This window comes from Mobula birostris, chromosome 1 (genome assembly GCF_030028105.1).
Source record: "Mobula birostris isolate sMobBir1 chromosome 1, sMobBir1.hap1, whole genome shotgun sequence".
Taxonomy (NCBI): Eukaryota; Metazoa; Chordata; class Chondrichthyes; order Myliobatiformes; family Myliobatidae; genus Mobula; species Mobula birostris.
The window spans coordinates 27,149,495-27,165,980 of NC_092370.1; the positions used below are offsets into that span (position 1 = coordinate 27,149,495).

The 16,486-nt window shown below is 39.5% G+C and overlaps 1 protein-coding gene across 1 annotated transcript in view; it reads left to right on the forward strand.

Annotated features, from left to right (window-relative positions):
- tpd52 (tumor protein D52) overlaps window positions 1-16,486 on the forward strand; it is a 199,163-nt gene that overhangs the window by 106,567 nt on the left and 76,110 nt on the right. Inside the window, exon 6 of the mRNA XM_072253138.1 lies at window positions 14,665-14,846. Within this exon, the coding sequence (XP_072109239.1) occupies window positions 14,665-14,846 (182 nt within the window). The remainder of the gene's footprint in view (window positions 1-14,664; window positions 14,847-16,486) is intronic.

Genomic DNA, 16,486 nt, shown 5'->3' on the forward strand with positions numbered 1-16,486 from the left:
CATTTGCAATGTTAGCATTCATTTTGAGAGGACGAGGATACAAAAGCAAAGATGCAACACTGAGGTCAGACTTCACTTGAGGTATTGTGAGCAGTTGTCTAAGAAAAGATATGCTAGTGTTGGAAAGAGTCCAGAGGAGATCCACAAGAATGATTCTAGGAATGAAAGGGTTAATGTATGAAGATTGTTTGGTGGCTCTGGGCCTAGACTTGCTGGAGTTCAGAATAAGGGCGGGGGGATCTCACTGAGATCTATCGAATGTTGAAAGACCTTAGATACAATGGATGTGTGGAGGATGTTTCCCATAGTAGGGGAGTCTAGGACCAGAGGGCACAGCCACAGAAGAGGACATCAAATTTAGAACAGAGGTGAGGAGGAATTTCTTTATCCAGACAGTGGTGAGTCTGTAGAATTCATTGCTACAGACGGCTGTGGAGGCCAAGTCATTGGATATATTTAAAGCGGAGGTTGATAGGTTCTTGATTAGTCAGGGTGTCCCAGGTTACAGGGAGAAGGCAGGAGAAGGGTTTTGAAAGGGATAGTAAATCAGCCACAATGAAATGATGAAGGAGACTTGATGGGCCTAGTGGCCTAATTCTGCTCCTATGTCATATGGTGTTACAAATAATGAATTTTAATGCATAAGATTGATTTATTCTGCACTCTGTGCTTTTAATTAGGAGTGCTGAGTTAGATTTTTCTCTTCACTGTATGGTGAACAATCTACCTTTTATCAAATATTTGCCCTTTATAGCTCTTCCCTGACTTTCACTCCATGAAATAAGAGCCATACCAGTTCTAGAAGAACTGAATGATTAACGCTGCCAAATTATTGCCCAGGTTGCAAATCTAATCTTGCATGTATCTGTTCTATTTGCACAGTGCATCGTTAGCCATTCTGAATGAATTTTTTTTCATACCAACAGGTTTGCATATTGGTCAAGGTTGGAATTTCTATTTTCAAGGTTATTTATTGCCTGAAGTCTACACACAGCATAATTTTTGTTAATTTTAATGTATTTTTAGCATATTTTGAAGAATTATTTAATGGCAGCCAGGAGTAAGTAGCTTCCAAATCAGAGTCAGAAATTGTGGATTTGTTTCAGTCTTGGAACCTTGGCTCTCCTTCAGTCCTTGCATTATTTAGGTGTGTCAAGTTTTCAGAGATACCATCAATGTGCAAGATCCCATATTGTTATTTGAAGAAGTGGCCCCTTTGACATTGTAACATGTATTTATACCCTATAGTAGGTTTTGAACACTATCTAGCTATTTTCAGGGTTTTTGTGACTTCCTATGCACAAGCTGGAAGCTGCATCTTGTGCATAAAAGCAATAACTGAAGTGATTAAATGACAATAAATTGTTCTGGAATATTTTTAGGTCCTGAAATGCAAGCTGTAATAATGTTCTTAATCATCTTTAAAATGGGTTATACTCGTTCTATTGAAGGAAAACATTGGCTCTAATCTGATACTGTTTATTTGCATATCAACATTTGGATATAGGAAAGATCAGACAAGAAACAAAATAAGTGAGATATTGACAGATAACTGAGCTGAGTGCCAGGCATCCTTTCCAGCTGATTGCACTTCCAGTGAAGCTTTCTATGTGAAATCACTGGCTTGGTGCAGTTGGTGGTTTGTGTGTTGCATGTGTAATTGCTAGATCTGTAGACACTGCAGGTACTTCTTCAAAACAGAAACTACGATTCAAAGCGTCAAAGTATATTTATTATCAAAGTATGTATGAAGTATACAACCCTGAGGTTTGTCTTCCCGCAGACAGCCACGAAACAAGTACCGTGGAACTCGTTCACAGAAAACATCGAACACCCAGTGTGCAAAAGAGCAAATTGTGCAAATGACAGGGAACGAGCAAATAACACGCAGGATATTTTTATTTTGTCGAGATACAGCGTGGCATAGACCCTTCCAGCCCTCCCAGCAAACCCGGTTGAAACCTCGCCTAATCACAGGACCATTTGCAATGGCCATTTAACCTGCCAACTGGTGGGAGGAAATTGGAACGCCCAGAGGAAATCCACGCATCCCACAGGGAGAACCTACAAACTCCACACAGATGGGAGTTGAACCCAGGTCGCTGGTACTGTAAAGCGTTGTGCTAACCACGTCGCTGCTGTGACGCCCCAAAAACATTCAATGTCAAACCGCGGAGTCCTTGAAGCAGTGAGGGAATGTTCCGTTCAGTTCAGTTTAGCGCCGTGTCATTCATTGACTGCAGGCCATGGAGCCAGTACGCCCAATGAAAATCACCCAAAATAGCAGTAAAAAAGAGAGTAACCTGAAACACACATAACATGAGCTGCAGAGTCCAAACCCCAAACAGCGCCATTATGCTGAAAACAGAAAATGCTGTAAATACTCTGTGGGCTGAGCAGTATCTGTGAAGAGAGAAACATAGTTCACGATGCCCTTTCATCAGAGCTGACGGAACCTGGAAATGCATACAAATAGATTTGTGTTTCAAGGAAAGTGTCTCACAATAGGTTGGATTTTTAAGTGACATTGAATGGAGCTTTCACACTTTCTACCTCAATGCACTGTGCCATCTGTATACCAGACGAGCCTTTCACTGTATGTTGGTACCTATGATATTGAGAGAGGCTGGTGATTGTGCAAATGCTATCTGACCGACTGAGTATTTCCTGCATTTTCTGTTTAGACTTAAGATTTCCAGCATCAGCATTACTTCGGTAAAAGAGACTTTTAGTAGATCATTGCGAAAGGATTGATGTTGCTGAACTGACCCTTGGTGCAATACTGTTTCTTAGAGTACGGATATTTATTTAGAGATACAGTGCAGGATGGGGCCTTCTGGCCTTTTGATCCCTGCCGTCCAGCAACCCCTGACTTACCACTAGCTTAATGACCAATTAACCTACTGACCGGTATTTGGACTGTGGGAGGAAACCAGAGAACCCAAAGAAAACCTACGCATGCCACAGGGAGGACGTACAGGCCTCTTGCGGAGGATGCTGGGACTGAACTCTGAACTCTTGATGCCCGAGCTGTAATAGCGCTGTGCTTACTGCTACACTCTAGTGGTGACAATTGGGAATGCAGAATCCATTTCTAGTATTACAGCAGAACATAGTATTGTTTTATTAATGTCATATGTACCAAGATACAGTGAAAAGCTCCTCTGGTACACAGTTCGTACAGTGCATTGAGGCAGAAAGTGTAAAAGCTACAGAGAAAGTGCACTGCAGGGAATCAATAAAGTGCAAGATCATAAGGAGGTAGATTGTGAGGTCGAGAGCATATCTTATACATGCGGTCCGTTAAGGAGTCTGAATACAGTGGGATAGAAGCTGTCCTTGAGCCCAGTGGTTCATGCAGGAAACTATTATTTCTAAAGCACCTGCAATTTATTTTGACTTTCATTTAATATTACAGCTTTGTATTTGAGATCTAAATTATTATTTCATGCTCTTAAGTATATTCATTGGGACCAGGTGACATCTGAGCAATGATGAAAAGGGTAGAGTTTCCCGTCAGGTGTCAACACTTTATACCCCTCATTTCCTGATGTGAAACTCAACCTCGAGTGATTCAAGCTGTCAACACGAGAGAAGATAGAAGCCATAATGAAATAACTCTTCTTGCGAATTAAAACCCTTTGGTAAAATGTGAAGGAACGTTTATTAATTGCAGTTAATGCCGGGACTATATATGAAAGAGCTTATGTTTATTGCTTATTGTCACTCTTCAGTACGTGAATGTCAAGGAGGACATAATGGTTGTTACGTACTGCAGATCCCGTGCAGCATAAAAATGCAATAAATAAAAATATAAAAGCAATCCTATAAAGCACAGTGTGCAAGTAAATGTTTGAGTGTGCTGTATATACATAAGATTACCTTATAAGTATATAAAGTGACGCTAGGTATAGGAGTATCGGTGCATAAGATGTCCCTGACAGGAAATAACTAAGTGACAATGTGATTCTTGGCAAGAGGAACTCTTCCAGTTTGCAGAAGGGCATATGAAAACACAGTGACCGTCTCAGTGTGGGAATGAGATGAGCATAAACGTAAGTTGGGGGTGCATGGGGTGAAGGGTGCTGAGAGGCTGTGGAGAGAAGTGGCTGATGTATATGCAGTGGCAGGGTAGCTTCGTGGGTGAATTTGTTGACCAGCCTAACGGTTTGTGGGAAGTAGCTGTTTTTGAGTCTGGTGGTCCTGGCGTTGATTACGCAGAATGAAGTTATTTCAAGCAGTAATAAAACTTCATGCAGTAACTTGGCACATGGATTGAAGTTGGTGATGCAAATATCGTTCTGTATAATGCAATAATAGTGATGCCAGTACTTGTTTATCTTACAACTTGGGGAATGTTTTGTATTTAAAACTATCATATTTGATAAATACAGCGAGTTATCTAAAAGTGTCATGTGAAACGTTTTTGACTCTGTTTCCCATTCAAACTAACTTGTAACCTTTTGCCATCAGTGTTCTAAGTCAAATCCTTAAGCATTCTTGTTTTCCTAATAATAGTCCAGTTTGTCCAATGAACCCAGTACTTTTCTAAAGGCATGTGTGTCTTTTGCATTGTGGTTACATTAATCATTAGGCACTATCATGGCTGTATTAGCCAGTAATTCCTATACTAACTGTACCTCATCTTAGAGCCTTGTTTGTAGACTTTTTTTGCTAAGATCATAAGACACAGAAGAATTAGGGCATTCCATTATGGCTGATTTATTATCCCTCTTGACCCCATTCTCTTGCCCTTGCACCATAACCTTTGACTTCCTTACTAACTAAGAACCTATGAACCTCCAGTTTAAATATACCCAGTGACTTGGACCTCACAGACGACTGAGGCAATGAAATCCACGGGTTCACCACCATCTGGCTAGAGAAATTCCTCGTCATCTCATCTCTGTTCTAAAAGTACATCCTTATATCCCAAGGATGTGCCAACATTTATGCCATATGTGTCGTTCCAGTTTATTGTCATTCAACCGTATACATGTATACAGCCAAATAAAACAACGTTCCTCCAGACCAAGTTGCACCACATAATCACAAATAAATTAACAAACTTGGACGCATTTTACACCGCACGCTGTCGGAGCAGTGCTGCCAGGATAATCAAGGACCCGACCCACCCAGCCAACAGACTTTTCATCCCTCTTCCCTCCGGGAGAAGGCTCAGGAGCTTGAAGACTTGTACGGCCAGATTTGGGAACAGCTTCTTTCCAACTATGATAAGACTGCTGAACAGATCCTGACCCGGATCTGGGCCGTACCCTCCAAATACCCGGACCTGCCTCTTGGTTTTTTTTGCACTACCTTACTTTCCATTTTTCTATTTTCTATTTATGATTTACAATTTAAATTTTTAATATTTACTATTTTTAATATTTAATATTTGTAATCCAGGGAGCTTAAGTTGCATTTATGTCACAAGTTAAAAAGTAAACAGTATAACAGTACTGGTGCTTCGTAAGTGATGAGACCTGGGTGGTGGCAGAGAGTTGAGGAGTCTACCGGCCTGAGGGAGGAAGCTTTTTCCCATCCTAACAGCCCTTGTCTTAATGCTAAGGTACCTTCTGCCTGATGGTGGGATGGGGGGGGGGAAGTCAATGACATTGTGGGATGGACAGAAGAGAACCTTGACAATGCTAAGGGCCCTGCGTACGCAGCACTCCTGATAAATATCTCAGATGATTGGACTGGTGACCCGATGATCCTCTTCTCAGTCCTTGCAATCCTTTGTAGGTCCTTGTAATTCCCGTTCCAGACAGTGATGCAGCTGGTCAGGACATTTTCAATGGTGCTCCTGTAAAAATGAGTTAGACTGAGGTTGTGTAGGGGGAGCCTTGCTCAGCTTAATATCCTCAAATGCTACGGTGCTTTCTTGACTAAAGAGGTGGTGGTGATGGACCAGATGAGATGGTCAATAATGTGCACTCCCAGAAACTTGGTTTTCCTAACGCTCTCCACAGAAGAATCATTTATATACAGTGAGGGGTGTTCACCTCTGCCTTCCTAAAGTCCACCGATCATCTCTTTGATCACGTACACATTGAATCTCAAGTTGTTGTGTTCTCATCATTCTACAAGCCACTCTACCTCCTCTCTGTATGCTATCTTGTCATCATTGTTGGTGAGACCAACTACTGTTGTGTCGTCAGCAAACTTGATTTATTTTGAACTGGATCTAGCAGTACAGTCATGCATCAGCAGTGGGCTGAGCACACAGCCCCGGGGTGGGGTGGGGGGCGGTGCTTCAGTGCTCAGTGTAATGGAGCTAGATATGTTCCTTGCAACATGTACTGCCTGTGATCTTTCTGTCAAAAAGTCCAGGATCCATTTACAGAGAGAGGTGCTGAGACCCAACAAAGGCAATTTTTAATTATGAACAAATAAATCTTTCAATAAAGAAATACAAAGACACAACTTTCCTTCTTATTACAAAGGAGCTGTCATCGATGTAGGTACTACGTCAACTTCATGAAGAGTTTACTTTCAGAAGTTGGTTGCTTATTAAAATAACATTTTAAACATTTAGACAAAAGCTCTTTCAAGACAATCTTTTGTCCATTGCAAAGGACTCTCCCAAAGAGGGCACGTGCATCCTAGAAACCATTCCATGGCTTGAGAACCAGTGTGATTCAGGTGCAGCATACTCCCATTTCCAAACAGTGTGGATATTAGAAACAACATCTTTGAAACTCTCTGGTAACCATATGTTGATCTGATGGATTATATATTTCAGACTGCAACCCCAAGGTAGCATAAAATTGACAAGCTAGGAAACAACAATGAATAGCTGAATTGCAATGTTTCCCCTTTAGCTTAAATGAGCTGTTGCAAAGTCATAAAATACTTGAAGTATCTCAAATTTCAGTTGTTCTTAGTAACGTTATGCAATATTCATTGTGAATATTGATAGTTTTCTATTAACGGTAGTTCATCTGTTCTAAGACGAAGTGAAGATTTACTAAAGAAATTTGGACATAGTGCTTTATTCTTGCTTCATCTTTAAAATCAGAACTCCGTTGTAAAATTGGTACACACAAAAATTCTAGTTATTTGACACTGACCCTCAGAATTGTTCAGCAATAAAGAAACTACCTACAGGAATTAGAACAACCTCTCTATTGCACTTGAGGAGCCTGAGAGACATACTAGTGTTGAGAGTGGTGTTATGTATTTAATATTTTGGTCATATTTGAGTAATATTGTAAATATATCGCTGAGTAAGTATTCTTTTGTTTAAATAATTCATTATGGGCAGCAAGGTAGTGTAGTTGTTACCTCAACGCTTAACAGTATCAGCAGCCTGAGTTCAATTTCCGTCATGGCCTGTAGGGCATTTATAAGTTCTTCCCATTACCACGTGGGTTTCCTCTAGGTGCTCCTGTTTCCTCCTACATTCCAAAGATGAACTGGTTGGTACGTTAATTGGTCATTATAAATTGTCCTGTGATTAGGCCAGGATTAAATTGGGGGATTACTGGGTAATGCAGCTTGAAGGGCCGGAAGGACCTACTCCATGCTGTATGCCAATAAATAAGTAAATAAAATATGTAAAAGTACTTAAGTGATGTACGTCATGACGCTACCATGTAATACCTGCATGCCTTGCTTAAAGTAAAAACGAGGTACATGAGTTATCCCTGGTTCTCCCATATTTGTATTTTGATTAGTTTTGGAGTTTACAAGCTATAACAGTGGCAGTGAGATACTTTTAAAATGAACCTGAGATGACCGTTGGAGTTTTAAAAAATTCAGTGAAGCGGTCAGGCAAAAAAAACGCAGTGTAGCATATTTCTTCAGAAAAGGAAGCCGAGACGATCGAGTTAAAAAATAAAGGCAGAAAACAGAATAGTTCATGAGTTTATAAGCAGTGAATATTGGGTGAAAATATTCATTAAAAAAAGAGCAGAAATGGCTGGCTACTTCAGAATGACTGACATGTTTGATTGCACAAGAGATAACTGGATTGTGTACGCTGAGCAGATTGAGCAGTGTTTTAAAGCAAATGGAATAGCCAATAAAAAACAAGTACTAATTTTGCTGAGTGCATTAAATTTAAAGGCATACAGTTTGCTTAGAAGACTAACTGCTCATGCCAAACCAGCTGAAATGAGTTTTGCTGATATTGTGAAAGTAATACAAGAACATTTTAAATGCAGAATGCTTTAGGTTTCATATGCAGAATCAAAAGGAACGGGAGTACATTTCAGTGTATATGGCTGAATTGAAGAAATTGACCATTGTCAATTCAGTAACAGGCTTAATGATGCACTGAGAGATGGTTTAGTTTGTGGAATCTTACAAGAAAGCATTCAAAAATGCTCCTAACTGAAGCACAACTCACATTTAGAAGAACAGTTGAAATTGCTGCATCAATGGAAACAACAGACAGAGACTTAATGGAGTTGCAGTCAGGAATGAAAGTGAGCAGGATTGAAATTGCAACGTCTAAACAGAAACCTGCTTGGTTAATTGTGACACCGTTGTGCCGGGAGCTTACATACACTAGACCGATGTAGGTTTCAAAGTGAAACTTGCAGAAAATGCAGAGTAGGACACGTGCAAAGAGTACATTGGGCAGACAAAACAAATGGACTGGATAGTGAAGAGATAAAGATAAAAGGTCAAATGCAGTTTCAAAAAGAGCACCAATCTGCATGTTGTTAATGAAAAATCTGATAATAATGAGAGTGGGGCAGGACTGGGTGGCCTTGAGATTTACAATGTAAAAAATAACAATAGGCAAGCAACATACATCAAAGTTGCTGGTGAACGCAGCAGGCCAGGCAGCATCTGTAGGAAGAGGTGCAGTCGACGTTTCAGGCCGAGACCCTTCGTCAGGACAAGCAACGTGACTTGTAGCAGAAGTGAATTGCAAATTAATTAACGTGGAATTGGACACAGGCTCGGCTGTTTCAGTCAATCCACAAAATGAGTTTGAATGACATTTCAAAGATACTGAACTGGAGCTTGCAGATATCCAACTAAGAACTTATACTGGAGAAAAGATAACTCCTGTGGGAATAACATTTGTAACAGTGAAATTCAACAACCATCAGGCCACATTAAGCTTGTATGTGGGAAAAAAGGGAGGGCCAGACAACTACAACTTAATTGATGATCCATCCACCAGCATGCCACATCTCCTGCAAGAGAGTCAGCTGAAAGTGAATTAAGAAAGATACTGGATGATGCCACAACAGTGTTCAAGGATGGCCCTGGAATATTCAAACATATCAAGGGTCAAATAGTGTTAAATGAAAGTGTCACACCCACGTCTGGCAAAACCTGTCTGATGCCTTATACCATCCATGATAAAGTAGCCAGTGAACTAGATCACATGGAGGCTGAAGGAATTCTTTCCAAGGTTAAGTGGAACCCACGGGCAAAGCCAGTGGGCTCAGTAGCTGAGAAGAATGGGTCTGTCAGGATCTGTGATGATTTTAAGGTCACCATCAATCCAGTACTGAAAGTAAATATCCTCTGCCCAGGATAGAGGATATCTTTGCAAACCTACCTGGAGGAAAACACTTCAGCAAAGTGGACTTAGCTGAGGCCTACCCATAGATAGAGATGGAAGAAGAGTCCAAAGTGTTTCTCACCATAAGCACTCACAAAGGGCTTTATCAAATCTGGAGGGAAGGCCCCAAAATCCCCGGCTTTGCCTACTGCTGGCGACTGAGGCTGGGATCGAAGCATTCGGCATAGAAGGTGCACGGTACTCGGTGTCGGAGGGCTGATCGGAGCTCAAAGTTTTCGGATGACTCAGAGTCGGACTGTGGTCAGGCATGGCGGGGAGAGTTTTCTTCCTCCTCCCGTCTGCGTGAGATGTGGGACTTTCGAGAGACTTTGAACTTTTTTACTGTGCTCACGGTATGTTCTTCATCAAGTTATGGTATCGTTGCACTGTTGTAACTATATGTTATAATTATGTGGCTTTTGTTAGTTTTTCAGTCTTGGTCTGTCCTGTGTTTCTGTGATATCACATCAGAGGAACATTGTATCATTTCTTAATGCATGCACTACTAAATGACAATAAAGAGGACTACGTGTCCTCATAATCTAATAATCTAATCAGTATAATACACTTATTTTTTGGAGTAGCATCTGTCATTAATACTCTGGCAGAAAACTATGGACCAGGTGCTGCAAGACTGCCCAGGCACTCAGTGTTACCTGTATCGAAGTTCAAAGTACGATTCATTCACACTACATACATGCCACCACATACAACTCTGAGATTCTTCTTCCTGCGGGCATAGTTAGCAAATCTATAGAATAGTAATTGTAAACAGAATGAATGAACAACAGACTGCGCAAATGCAAATATAAATAAATAGCAATAACTAATGGGTATGAAAACATGAAAGGAAAAAGCATGACATAACAAGATAAAGAGTCCTTAAAGTGAGTCCATCGCTTGTAGGAACACCAGAAACAGAAAGAATGTAGTTATCCCCTTTTGTTCAAGAGCCTGTTCTTGAACCTGGTGGTGTAAGTCCTGAGGCTCTTGTACTTTCTAGCTGATGGTATCAGCAAGAAAAGAGCATAGCTTGGGTGGTGAGGATCTTTGATGGTGGATGCTGCTTTTCTATGGCAATGTTTCATTTAGATGTGTTCAGTGTTTGGGAGGGTTTTACCCGTGATGTGCTGGGCTGAATCCACTACCTTTTGTAGGATTTTCCGCTCAATGCAGCCAGTTAGCACGCTTTCCCCACACATCTATAGAAGTTTGGCAAAGTTTTTGATGACATGCCGAACATCCACAAATTCCTGAGGAAGTAGAGGTGCTGTCGTGTTTTCTTTGCAATTATATTTATATGATAGGTCCAGAACAGGTCCTCTGAGGTAGTGACACCCATGAATTTAAAGTTACTGACACTCTCCACCTCTGATCCTCCGTTAAGTACTGGCAAATGGACCTCTGGTTTCCTTCTCCTGAAGTGTAGAATCAGTTCTTTGGTTTTATTGACAATGAGTGAGAGAGTGACATCATTGTTACTGGTAATGATGACAAGGAATATCTCCAAAATCTCAAGGCAATGTTAAAAAGATTAGAAGATTCTGGGCTCAGAGAACGATTCAACAAGTATGAATTCTGTAAAGCAACTATCACTTACTGTGGTCTTACCATTGACACACAAGGATTACACAAGTGTGCTGCGAAAATTCAAGCAGTGGTGGATGGCCCAAGGCCAAAGGACGTATCACAGTTATGGTGCGTTTTAGGTTTTGTCAATTACTGTAACAAGTTCCTGCGAAACTTGGCTACTATGTTCTTCATCTTGAATGCTTTGCTACAGATCAGGAAGAAATGGCAGTGGACAAAGTGGTGTGAAGTGGCTTTTCAAAAGATAAAGGAAATAGTGATCTCAGGCACTGTACTCACACATTATGATCCATCTCATCCAGTGAAGCTTGCTATGCACTATTCGGGGTACCAACACGTCCAGAAGAAAGGTGTCTGGAGCTGTCAGAACAACTTCCTGCAGTTCCAGACTCAACGCCTACAAAAACATGGAGAAGGCCTCAGAGTCTGTGATTGTTTCAAAGCCACAAGTCTCTCCTGCCTAGCAGGGTGATCCTCCCCCATCCCACATACCCCTCAGGAAAGACGCTATTCCACAAGTGTAAGACATTCTACACAGCAGTTTAACCTTTAGACCGAATGGGGCAATTTAAAATTTACTTTGCTGTGGATGTCCAGATAGTAATTGTATTTTATCGTATACTACATGTGTGGTGTATTAAGTTGAGATGCATTCTATATTGAGTTGGGGTTTATAGCTAAGCAGGGAGGAGTGTTGTGTATTTAATATTTCAGTATTATTTGAGTAATATTGTAAATATGTTTTTGATTAACCATTCATTGTTTAAATAAATTCATCATAGGTGATATGTAAAAGTAAGTAAATGGCGGATACTATGATATGAAGTTAGACTCACAATCTTGTTTTCCTTTCAATTAATTTTCATGTCTTGGAGCTTACAAAACATAACACAGAGTGATTGTCATTTCAGCTTTTAGTCACTGTTTAATTTGCACAATTTTCTTTGAAGAGGTTCTGTCGTGAATCTGATCATGCATCTTGATACTAAATAACTTGAACATAAAATAACCAAGCAAGCCCAGAGTGTAGTGGCTTGGTACATTTTAAAAGTCACAATGCAACTCATTACCATCATAATATAGTCTTTATTCAGATATGTCAAATCTTCAAATTTAATAAAGCATCGAAAATGGAAAGTATGCTTGACTTCAGTGGATCTAAAGTTCCAAGAATTAATCCTCTCAACCCCAGTCTCATGCCTTCTCCCTACAACCTTTGAAGCCCTTACTAAGCAAGAACTTATCAACCTCTTCCTTAAATATTTCCAGTTCAGTCTCCACTGCTGTCTATGGCAATGAATTCCACAGATTCACCACCCGCTGGCTAAAGGAATTCATCCTCACTCCTGTTCTAAAGAGACGTCCCTCTGTTCTGAGACATTATTGTAAACATCCTCTCAATGTCCATTCTATCTAGACCCTTCATTTCAATAGGTTTCAATGACATTTTACCCTCATTCTTCTATACTCCAGTGAGTCCAGGCCCAGAGCTCCTCATATGTTAACCTGTCCATTCCTGGGGCTGTTCTTGTGAATCTCCTCCGGACCATCTCGGATACCAGCACAGCCTTTCTTATATAAGGGGCCCAAAACTGCTCACAATACTCCAAGTGCTTTGGTATAAACAATGCCTTATAAAGGCTCAGCATTACTTCCTTGCTTTTATATTCTAGTCATAGAGTCATAGAAAAGTACAGCACATAAACAGGCCCTTTAGCCCATCTAGTCCATGCTAAACCATTTAAATTGCCTCTAGGTTTGAATCTCGTCCTCAACTAGAACGTAAAAATATGGGGAAAAACTAGAAATTGGGGCAAAAAAGAGTAGATGCATTGAATGTACTTGACTTCATATGGAAACACGCTTACTAAAATTAATACATTTTTGGCTTATTTTGAACCACCTTTTGAAACTTATGAACAGTCTTTTTTTACAATAAAGAAAGATTGTATTCTATATATAATATTTTAAGGAAAAGAAGCAGAATCTGCAATAATTAATCTGCTTCTAGATTTGAGGACACATTAGAACATAGAATAGTACAGCACAGTACAGGCCCTTCGGCCCACATTATTGTGCCGACCCTCAAACCCTGCCTCCCATATAACCCCCCACCTTAAATTCCTCCATATACCATTGTGTGAGGTTTTTCTCAAAGCAACTGTAAAAGCTAGAAAATATTGAAGTTTCTTAAACATAATAAAAATGTTGACTCTCAGAACTCTTGTTAAGCCCTATTTAGAATTTCAGCACCTGTCTCTATTTTTTTTTTCATTTCTATGCCACTTCCAGTAGTGTAGGTTTATAGAAGAATATGGAAAATTCATTAAGCAGCTGTTAAATTACTAGTTTTGTTCTGATGAGATAGTATTTCAGTTCCCAACCTGATTCCTAGCTACAGACAAAGCATCATTGAAATGAGTGCCTGAACCTTATTCAATCCCATCCAACATTCCCTGTATATTTTTTCACAGCTGCACAGACCAACCGTTACTCTGAGCAGGAAGGTTTTGGAAGCCTGAAAACTGAATGGTACTTTGGTAAAACATTATGTAGGAGAAAATTCCTGCCGTGCAGAAACTTAGGCTACGTGCACGGGAGCATTTCAGTTACTGTGCAACTACGTGCCCACACAGCTTAGAGGGAACAATGGTTGTCTCCTTTTTCAGAATAATCCCAGAGTAGTGAAATCTGATCTTTTTTTAATATAGAAAGGGCTTGGACATTGCTTCTAATCAACTTATGAATTTTGCTACAACCTCCTTATTAGAGAAGAATGGAAACTCATATATGGGTTATCTATGCCATGCAGAGTCTGAAAGTGTACTTGAACATCGAGGACTACAATTAAGTTCAATTCCATTGTTGTCGGATACACTTCATACTATAAGTCTCAAATAATGCAGGACAATTGAAATGTGTACTTAAATTAGTTATGCAGAAGTTGCAGATATTAAATGATGCCTATTAGCTGATGCTAAAGCAATGGTCTTTCTAAACTAAAAGTTTGCCAAGAATTTTTAATGCAATATTTTCCAAGTTAATTTGTCATCAGTGTGTATACAATTAGTTGAGAAAGTGCTCCTGATTCCTTACATCAGATTTTGTCTTGAAGACTTTTCACGTTTTGCTATTACAAATAAAACGTCTTTTCCGTGTTAATTGTTTTATAGTCATAGGTTTTATGCAATGATCTGCAAGTACCTTCTATTCTTCCTTATACATCATTGAAGAAAACCAATAATTCTTCCAGGTACTAGATATTTCTGTCTGTTACAAACTTGGAATTTTTCTGTAATTATTCATGTGGCAAACATAACAATGTGTTATTGTATGCTAATAAGTAGTTTTATTGCTGACACCCAGAATTATGTACCCTGTTTGGATCATAGATGTAAATGTTGGATTTTCTGAAAATAAATTGTTAAAATTACTTGATTAGATAAAGCGTTGTCAAGTTTGATGTGAGTGAACGGGTTGCATTAGGGTAGAATGATCTGAAATGAATACGCTTTTAAAACTGTCTTTTTCATGCCTTTTAGGTGTCTGCACAGAATGTAAAGTCATTTGCCTCATTATTGAGGCACTCCCCTCTGATGCAGATGGGCCCTGCCAAAGATAAAGTCGTCCTTGGTAATATCTTCCACGTAGTGGGTGATGATCTTTACATTGACTTCGGTGGCAAGTTTCACTGTGTATGCAGAAGACCAACAGTAGATGGAGAGTAAGTAGTTCAGTGCCAACCAAGAAGTGAGTGTGATGTGTTATGTGTGACTATAAATTCTAAATTATCTTCTATTAGAGAAAAATATTAAAAAATTCAGATTCAGTTATCTATTATACCATATGTATATCAAAATGCATCATTTGTATTAACAACCATAGACCATAAAACCAAAAGATATAGGGGCAGAATTCAGCCATTTGTCTGCTCCGCTGTTTCGTCATGACTGATCCAATTTTCCCCTCCTTATATATACATAAAGACTTGGCCTCCAAGGCTGCCTGTGGCAAAGAATTCCACAGATTCAATACTCTCTGGCTAAAGAACTTCCTCCTTATTCCGGTTCTAAAAGGATGCTCCTCTATCCTGAGGCTGTGTCCACTGGTCTTACACTTACCCTCCACATGTACCTCGCTGCATCCATTCAATCAAGGCGTTTCACCATTCAATAGGTTTCAATGAGGTATCCCGTATTTTTCTGAATTCCTGCGAATATAGGGCCAAAAACCATCAAACACTCTTCTTATAACAAGCCATTCAATCCTGGAATCATTTTACTGAACCTCCCTTGAACCCTCTCCAATTTCAGCACATCCTTACTAAGGTCAGAAGTCCAAAACTCCAAGTGAGGCCTCATCAGTGTTTTATAAAGTCACAACATTACATCCTTGCATTTGTATCCTAGTCCTCTTGAAATGAACAGACTCAACCTGCAAATTAACCTTGAGGGATCCTGCACAAGGACTCCCAAGTCCCTTTGCATCTCAGTATTTTGTATTTTCTCTCCATTTAGAAAACAGTCAACCCTTTCATTTCTTCTACCAAAGTGCATGACCATACACTTCTCTACACTATATTCCAGCTGCCATTTCTTTGCCCATGCTCCTAATCTGTCTAAGTCCTTCTGTATCCTCAATGTATCTAAAATGCTGTAGCACTATGCACATATAAGAACCACATATAATAAGGATATATTTGGGGCAGCCTGCAAGTGTTGTCACACATTCTGGTGCCAACATAACATGCCCTTTGTTGTTATGTTTATTGTTGGTGAAAGACACTACTTAGGCCTACATCAATGCATATTTTCCTTTATTTGTATAAGATGAGAAAATGTAACTAAAAGGTAATAAAGTTTAAGTAAATGTATGTTTTTTCTTAATTGGAATTGAATGGCTTCACATCTGCAGTTGGCAAAAGTTTTTCATGTTCTTTACATAGGAATCATAGACTACAATTGCTCAGTTCTTGGTTCTCTCAAACATAGTGTTAATATGATGCTAATAATTAGACACAAACTTTCAGCCTTCAGGTTGGACACTAAATAAAACAAAGACAACTGCATTTCTGGCTCTCTTATTTGCATTCTGTTTAGTTGGAAAATTAAGAATAAAAAAAGTCTATGATTAAAACAGTGCATCAGCATAGCCCAACAGCAGTATCAGGATTCAATTATTATTTGGAATTTGTGTGACAAGATTTAGCATGAGACATTGTACTGGTAAATGAGATTAGTATAGTTAGGTACTTGATGGTTGACATGGACATCATAGGCCTAAAGGTTTGTTTTAGTTCTGTATTCTATAACTTTGTGTTAGTATATAACAGACATTATTTAACTTCTGGTAAATCAATGTGTA